This window comes from Prunus persica, chromosome G6 (assembly GCF_000346465.2).
Source record: "Prunus persica cultivar Lovell chromosome G6, Prunus_persica_NCBIv2, whole genome shotgun sequence".
Lineage (NCBI taxonomy): Eukaryota > Viridiplantae > Streptophyta > Magnoliopsida > Rosales > Rosaceae > Prunus > Prunus persica.
In genome coordinates this window covers 21709333-21718166 of record NC_034014.1, presented here as the reverse complement: position 1 = coordinate 21718166, position 8834 = coordinate 21709333, and the positions used below count along the sequence as shown (strand labels likewise).

The following is an 8834-nucleotide window of genomic DNA, read 5'->3' as shown; positions in this document are numbered from 1 at the left end:
GGGTTGGGTTATTTTTAAATATTTTTTTTTCCTTTCTAAAATCTATTTTATTTTCAATTTTATGTTTATATTTTAATTTTTTAAAGTAATTAAAAAATCTAAGTGCACAAAATTATTAAAATATCTCTGCCACGTCATCAAACTTAATGGGCAATGTGGAACATCAAACTTTGGTCAAGGGGATAAAGTGAGTCACTTTAACTTTCAAGGGATAAAGTGAGAATTAACCAATATTTCAAGGGACACCGTAGCAATTAAGCCTTTTTTTTTTAATATATGAGATACATGATTGTTTATGTGTATCAGAACATACTGTATAAGATTTACTGTGAAACTAGTTAACAAAACTCAAATAAGATTCAAACGATAAATCTTGAAGGACATTTTTTTTTTTTTTTTGGAGAACGAAGGACATGTTTGGAGAGAAGGGAAAGTTTTAAAAAATGGACATGCGGTGATCTTTAAGTGGAACGATACACCCCAAGTACATGCTGATTTGGTGAACCAGTAACAAATCCATAACTCAAGTCCTGGAAATAAAAGACTCTAAAGAATATCCTTGACTTGAGCATGCCTTTAGCCATTACTAAAGTAAAACCCTTCTAAGAAGCATAGTATTAAATATCGATATTATCAGCGATATTTTGTTGATAATATATTTTTTTTGAGTGGGAGATATTTTTGCAACCACAGTGCCTTATCTAACTCGCTGTAGTTGAGTTTGTGTATATATCTTCAGCTTGTAATATTTATAAGGTCTTTAAAAATGTCTGCAAGCTAATATTATTTAAGATAAATTTCCATATTAAAAAAATTCCCTAAGAATAAATTTAAGCATATATTTAATGTTATTTATTATTTTAGAGTTAATCATTTTATTAGTCCCTGAACTTAAACTTGATTTGCATTTGAGTACCTCAATTTCCTAAATGATTCCTGTGGTCCGTCAACTTCAGTTTCATAAGGACAAATGATCCTAACGTCAATTTTGTTAACTTTTCTGTTAAATGCAGGGGAAAAATGGTAATTTTTTGTATCAAAATTGATTAAAATATGAATAAAAAATTAAAATTAAACTCTCACTCTCCCCTTCTATCCCGATTTCTACTCCCCAAAACTTGATTTACCTTTTTTTTTTTTGGTTGGTTTTTTATTTGATTTTCTTTCATTGTTATTTTAAAGATATAATTTTTTATTTATTTTTTTGAGTTTTAACATAAAAATACCATTTTGTCCCTGCATTTAACAGAAAAAGTTAACAAAATTGACGGCAGGACCATTTGTCCTAACGAAAGTGAAGATAAAGGACCACGGGAACCATTTTGAAAATTGAGGTACTTAAATGCAAATCAGATCTAAGTTCAAGGACTAATAAAACGATTAACCCTATTATTTTATAATGGAGTAGTATTTTGTTGTTGTTATATATTATGGAGTTTTATTATTATTCACTTCGAGTTTTAATATTGTTCATTATATGTGATACTAAGTTTGAATTTTAATAGGAATTCTTTCTATGTGGTACTAAGTTACTCATATATTTTATCGTTGTTTTTTTGGTTAAGCTCATATATTTTATCATATGTATCAAGTGTAATATATTGAAGTAAATTATTATAACTAAAAAATTATGGTGTATTTAACTTTCTTTCACTAATTACTACATATTTTCTAGAGTCACAATGTTTGTCAGGTTGCTGCATAATCAACTTAAATCACTCAAACCCACCATGCCATGCATTTCCTTCCAATTTGTTGTGATAAAATAATAGACAATTGACTAAGTAAACATCCTCTAAAGTTTCAATAAAAATTTTCAAGTTTTTCTTGCAATTTCCGTGATTTTTATTCAATTTTTATCGATATTGATATTTCCTCGATATTTCCATCGATATATCTGTGTTTTTAGACCACCGATATTTCCAAAACTCCCGATATTTTAGACCTTGCTAAGAACACAAGGGATAGGTCTCCCAGCAAATTTGCCAAATCTACCCATGCAACCCAAGCCAAAGCATATAGCTCACCACTTTTCTAGGATTTTGTTAACAGGCCCATTGTCTGATTGATGTAATTTGCACCCCTACCCCATGCGCTCTGTGTAGATGGCCCAACAAGAATTTAACAAGGCCTCTCCTAAGAGCAGTACCAGCGGATCTTCCTAGCCTAGGCCCAAGAAGTAGTTTCTAGTGGGCAAATGTAGCCAGGGCAGCTGGTAGGCTCCATAAGTCTGGACAAGCCTAAAGGTAAGAATAGCTTGGACTGTTGCCTGGGCTTGCTGATGTCAGCAACGATTTTTTTTAAAATAAACTAAAAATTTCAGAATTTTTTTAAATAAATACTTAGTCATATTCTTCACTTCCCACACCAAAACTCTATACAAATTCCTCTCATCATATCTCATGTGAATAGTGGTTGCCTTTAGGTTGCCATGATAATAGGTGGAAACACCACAAGCCTTTTGCAAGGATTGCCACCATTCACGTGAATAGTAATAGCCTTTGCCCCTTGCCCTGACAAATGGGTGGAAGTGCTCTGAAGTATACTTTTTATTCCGGACGTTTTCACCTACTCAAATAATGTTCAAAACCCCTCAAGTGTTTAAAAAAATCAAATGTTGCTATTTCTTTGAATTTCATCAATACAATACATCTATGAGCATGCCCTCCACGCCATGTCACAAAGGTGCCTATGGAAACCACACCTTTCAAGGTAATGTTATAATTTTCTTGGGTAAATTACTCAAATGGTCCTCAAATTTATACCTGATTTACATTTTGGTCCATAAACTAAATTATTCGTTCAAATGATCCATCAACTCTATATTATTCGCTCCAGTGGTCCTATTGTCTAATTTTCTGTTAGATTTAACCTAATTTTAGGGCAAATAATGATCAATTTGCCCTCATATTTAACGAAAGTATTATAGAATGTAACAATAAGACCAATGGAGGGAATAATATAGAGTTTATGGACCATTTGAACGAATAATTTAATTGAGAGACTAAAATGTAAATCGAGTATAAGTTTCAGGACCATTTGAGTAATTTACCCTAATTTTCTTTTTCTTTTTCTTTATAGATATGACAAATAGTAAGGGGTTAATCGTTTTATTAGTCCCTGAATTTAGACCCGATTTGCATTTGAGTCCCTCAATTTTTAAAATTGTTCATGTGGTCCTTAAATTTCAGTTTTGTTAGGACAAATGGTCCTGCCTTCAATTTTATTAACTTTTCTATTAAATGCAGGGGCAAAATGGTATTTTTGTATTAAATTGATTAAAATATGAATAAAAAATTTAAAAACTCAAAACTAAAAAATTAAAATTAAACTCTCTTTCTGTCCCCCTCTATCCTGATTTCTACTCCCCCCAAATTTTATTTATTTATTTGTTTTGTTAGTTTTTTATTTGATTTGATTTTATTGTTATTTTAAAGATATAATTTTTTATTCATTTTTTTGGTCTTAATATAAAAAATACAATTTTGCCCCTACATTTAACAAAAAAAGTTAACAAAATTGACGGCAGGACCATTTGTCCTAACAAAAGTGAAGTTAAAGTACCATGGGAACGATTTTGAAAATTGAGGGACTCAAATGAAAATTGGGTCTAAGTTCAGGGACTAATAAAATGATTAACCCAAAATAAGAGCTTTTGGGCATATTCACAATATTATTGACATGTTTACTAATCTATAATTTGGTGAGGAGGAGTCACAATCCGAATTCTATTGAAGTTGTTTATTAAACTATCTGTAATCGGGGTAGGTGAGGATACAATGGGTAGAAAAATATGAATTCCTGATGAGTTGGTTTTCTAGGAATCATAATATCACCTCTCGCCGAAGAATACAATTCCTTAAAAATCATGAGTTGAATTCTTGATTTTGTGTGGGCAACAGCTTACATCTTAATTCCTTGATATGAAGTAAACACACAAGTAATTTGTAATCGGAGTCCAACTCCTTATTTTGATTTCGATTACGATTAGTAAACACGCTATATGAGTATTTTCTATAGGTGTAAAAGTTGAAAAAAAGTCTATATAATCATTAAGAAAGAATTTGGAACAGCCGTAAAAATTCTCAAGTGTTTTGATATGTACGGCCAAAAGAAATGTGGGAAATATGGCCACCTTGACCCTTGCTTCTCAAATCATTTCTAATTCGGCAGGCTGGGAAGAAGATGGTTTGGTTTTCTATGAGAATTTAACCATACAATAGTCTCTTCTAAAATACACATCGACAAAATACCAAAGCACAATTTTGTCATACACTTGCATTACTCTACAAACACTAATGCCAAAACCAAACGATGAAAAGCAAGGAATGCATTTTCTTCCTACTTTTCGATTGAAACTGAGTAAAAACGGATTTATCAAAGAGGACAGCCTCCTCTTAACTTTGGAATTCACTCCTTAATGTGCCATACACCAGCTGTAGGAGCCCTTTATGTTCAAGTTCTTGTCTCTTTTAATTCCCCATCTGTACTTCACCCTGAACTTTGGAGACCCCTAACAGAATAAAAAAGAAAACCAAAAAGGAAAAACTTTAAGTACCCCAACCTTTCCCTCTGTATGCGCACATCAACTTTGGGGACAAACATCCCATATCACTAGTTACTTTGATATTTTGGTATGGCTCGTAGCAATGATCGTCGGCGTGACACGGTGATTGACATAGGGAAGCCGGCGATTTTCACAGGGGGGCTTGAATTTTCCGCCCTTACGTACACCGTGACAAAGAAAAGCAAGAATGAGGAGGGGAAATGGTTCAAGCATGAGGTGGACTTATTGCACAAGATCACAGGGTTTGCACCAAAAGGGTGCATCACAGCTGTGATGGGTCCTAGTGGAGCTGGGAAGTCTACCTTCTTGGATGGATTGGCAGGGAGAATAGCAAGTGGGAGTCTTCAGGGCAAAGTGTCCATGGATGGCAAGGAAATGAACCCAAGCTTGATTAAAAGGACTTCAGCTTACATTATGCAGGATGATAGGCTGTTTCCAGCTCTTACAGTTTATGAGACTTTCATGTTTGCTGCTGATTTGAGGTTGGGTCCAGTTTCAGTTACTGATAAAAAGCAGCGAGTCGAAAAGCTGATTCAACAGCTTGGATTATCTGTAAGTGATTTATATTCTATCCATGTATATATATTGGTTCTATATATGTGGATATATTTGTATGAACTATGTATATTAGTAATGTTTTGTTGCCGGCTTGTTATATGTCAATCTAGATGGCATATTTTAACAAGAATCCGCTTGAATATTAATAGTTCGAATTGGCAATCTAACGGTGTAACATTATGTGAGACTGTTATATATATATATAGAGCCATACATACCGTTCAGTCAAGAATCAACATGATTAAGAGTTCTTCCTTAATTCTATACATATTATTTTTGCGCATATGTAATTTGAACGTATTTCTTTACCTTCAAATGGCCACTTTCATCTACTAAAGTAATACATATGATATATATATATATATATATATTTTTCATTCTGTTTTTTGCAGTCTGCTCGAAACACCATCATAGGCGATGAGGGAAGCCGAGGAGTGTCCGGTGGAGAGCGTCGCAGAGTTTCGATTGGTGTGGACATCATCCATGGACCATCACTCCTCTTCCTTGACGAACCAACTTCCGGCCTAGACTCCACCAGTGCTCATAGTGTCATTGAAAAGGTGCACCACATTGCACGTGCTGGAAGCACTGTGATCCTCACCATTCACCAACCCTCATCCAGAATTCAATTGCTTCTGGACCATCTGATCATCCTAGCTCGAGGGCAGCTCATGTACCAAGGATCACCAAAAGATGTGGCCATCCACCTTGGTCGAATGGGGCGCAAAGTACACAAGGAAGAGAGTCCTATTGAGTACCTCATTGACGTGATTCAGCAATATGATCAGTCTGAACTTGGGGTCGAGGCACTAGCCGAATTTGCACATACTGGTATAAAACCCCCTCTCTTAGTTGACGGGGACATCTCATTTGCGACTATTCTCCCAACCCCCACACCACCGCGCCATGGTGGGCATGGGCATCGTGGTGAAGGCCATGAGGACAAAGGAAGGTCTGGAAAGCGCTTGCCGTTACAAACCAGCACACATATAACCAATGATTTTGATCACAGTGTGAGAAGTCCTTATAATACTAATTCAAGGTCATGGACTCCTACCCGTAGTGGAGTTATGCAAAAACTGCACAGCTTTACCCCTTCAAGGCAACGCGCAGACCAAAAGATGCAAAGCCCCATGAGGTAAATAATAATCATAATCCAATGATATATTTATATATATATATATATATTTTGATTTATTCCTTAACTGATCAATTGAGTTTCGGGGTCTGATAGTTATCTAACATGGTATCAGAGCTCTTATGATTAAACAAAATGACATGGTACTCTTTTGCAGTGCATCCCCTGGCTACAACTATTCAAGTGAGATTCTTCCAAGCACACCAACACCCCACAGCAGTGACTACACGGTGAATGAAAATGATTATCTGACCCCAGATATTGGTCCAAACACCAAATCATACCACCACCTTGGCCCCAAATTCGCCAACTCCTTCTTCCCCGAGACTTGGATCCTAATGAGGCGAAACTTCATCAACATCAGGCGCACGCCTGAGCTCTTCCTCTCAAGACTAGTGGTCCTCACATTCATGGGATTCTTGATGGCCACCATGTTCAAAAACCCACCACAAAACAGTCAAGGCATCACTAATCGCCTCAGTTTCTTCATCTTCACTGTCTGCCTTTTCTTCTTCTCATCCAATGATGCTGTACCCGCCTTCATCCAAGAGCGCTTCATCTTCGTCCGCGAGACTGCCCACAATGCCTACAGAGCCTCCTCATACACAATTGCAGGCCTAATCACATACCTCCCCTTTCTTGCATTGCAAGCAAGTGTCTATGCAGGCATTGTTTGGTTTGCTTTGGGGCTTAGAGGACCCTTCCTATACTTCTTGGTGGTTCTCTATGTCTCTCTTCTCTCCACCAATTCATTTGTGGTATTTGTCAGCTCAGTTGTGCCTAATTACATCTTGGGCTACGCCGCAGTCATTGCCTTCACTGCCCTCTTCTTCTTGTTCTGTGGCTACTTCTTGAACAGCCATGACATCCCCCAAGGTTGGAAATGGATGAACCATGTCTCCACCATGACATATCCATACGAAGGGCTTATTATCAACCAATATCAAACCAACGACACGTTCGGAAACAACACCGATGGCACCAACATAACTGGTTTCAACATCTTGGAAGGTCTACGCATCAGTTATGGCAAACCCCACACTCTTTCTGGATCAAAGAAGTGGGAGAAGGTGTTCATAATGTTGGGCATGACTGTTCTATATAGGATTTTGTTTTACTTAGTCATTCGTTTCTTGTCCAAGAACCAAAGGACGTAGAGTAAAACTCGCAGAGGGAATTCAAGAGAGTGGTCATCATGTTGATCAATTTCCTTTTCAAATTTATAGTTTGTCAAATTGAACTTTTAATTTCTGTTGCTAGCTTCTTTTGTTTTAAATCTATCAAATCATGTTTATAGCTGCAGGAAATTGATATTGCGTGTAGCATATTTGTTAACAATTAAAGAAACCATGTGGATCAGCAACAACTGAAAACAGTTGATTTTTTGTTTTGCCTATGAAATTTTTTCAACGATCCAAACCATCAATTTTTCAATTTTTCATTCATGGATCATCCTTGCAAAACATTATGTAAATTGAAAATCATTAAGGCATCTAATTGAGACCAACAAAATCAATGAATACGGTGATTCAAAAAAATACTTAAATTTCGATAATTTAATTGAGTGGTCAAATGATATCGGATTCAAGTGATTTTTTGTGGAGATGATATTTGAATGAATATCTGCAAAATAGACAAGCAAAAGTTGGTCACAAGGAAGAAGCCCTTCAAAATTTTTAATTTCTGGACCTCCCACGAAGAGTTTGCCCCTTTGGTTGAGCAAGTTTTGAGTTTGGATTAGATGCAAAATGGGCCCTATGTCCTTCAAATAAGATTATTTGAGGAATCTCTCAACGGAAGCTCTATATATATATATATATACAGAAATTCTCCTATGTAGATGTCCAGACATTATTATCATGCGAACGTCATATATTTTCTATTATCCCTCCCTGCTTTCCTTCTTGTTTACAATGACATCCGCACGATAATAATATACGGACATCAGGATCAGAGAATAATTATATAATTATATATATTCTTGATATCTAGTTAGCACTTAATCTTCTTTGTAATATAGAAGTTAGGTTTTCAAGTCACAGTAATATATTATAATATTACCCTCTTTTGGGGTTTGATATTATAATTACCTAGTCACACTCCTTACTCTCTCATGAGTTATTTGCTGATTCAGAATTTAATTATTTTTTTTCATATTATAATTAGTTTATTTTATTTTATTGAACACTCAACACTGGTCACTGAAACCTAAGATCTTTCAAAAAAATTATATACTACTGAAAAAGATGTTAAAAAATAACTGCTTTACTATTTGTCTAAAATAAACCAGAGAAAGAGGTTATCCTGTCAAGGTTTTGGCCTAATGTATATATAGAACAACTGCCAAGGTTTAATACTTAGAATATGCCAGTAATCTGTTGGATGCATCGACCCACACGTTGCTGGGAACGGACTAGATTTAGAACTTAATAGTTTATGTTTAAGTGGTTTTACCAATTTATATTACATGCCCTTGAGTCATAGTTCATAGGGCAGGGTCGGCAGCAAAGGGGCCTATAGGTTGATTTAATTTAATATTGCTTGCCGCCAACCCTAGAAATTTTTGCATTG

The 8834-nt window shown here is 35.5% G+C and overlaps 1 protein-coding gene across 1 annotated transcript; it reads left to right on the top strand.

Moving 5' to 3' along the window:
- On the top strand, nt 4637-7890 carry LOC18773218 (ABC transporter G family member 17). Its single transcript, XM_007207708.2, has 3 exons — nt 4637-5119; nt 5518-6263; nt 6421-7890. Exons 1-3 carry the CDS (start codon nt 4637-4639, stop codon nt 7418-7420), a joined length of 2229 nt encoding a protein of 742 aa, XP_007207770.1. The 3' UTR covers nt 7421-7890.

Bases quoted from the DNA above. Each gene is read 5' to 3' on its own strand.
- LOC18773218 (XM_007207708.2), top strand. From the start codon at position 4,637: ATGGCTCGTAGCAATGATCGTCGGCGTGACACGGTGATTGACATAGGG. The intron at 5,120-5,517 runs GTAAGTGATTTA...TGTTTTTTGCAG, and splicing joins TTCAACAGCTTGGATTATCT to TCTGCTCGAAACACCATCAT. The intron at 6,264-6,420 runs GTAAATAATAAT...ACTCTTTTGCAG, and splicing joins AAGATGCAAAGCCCCATGAG to TGCATCCCCTGGCTACAACT.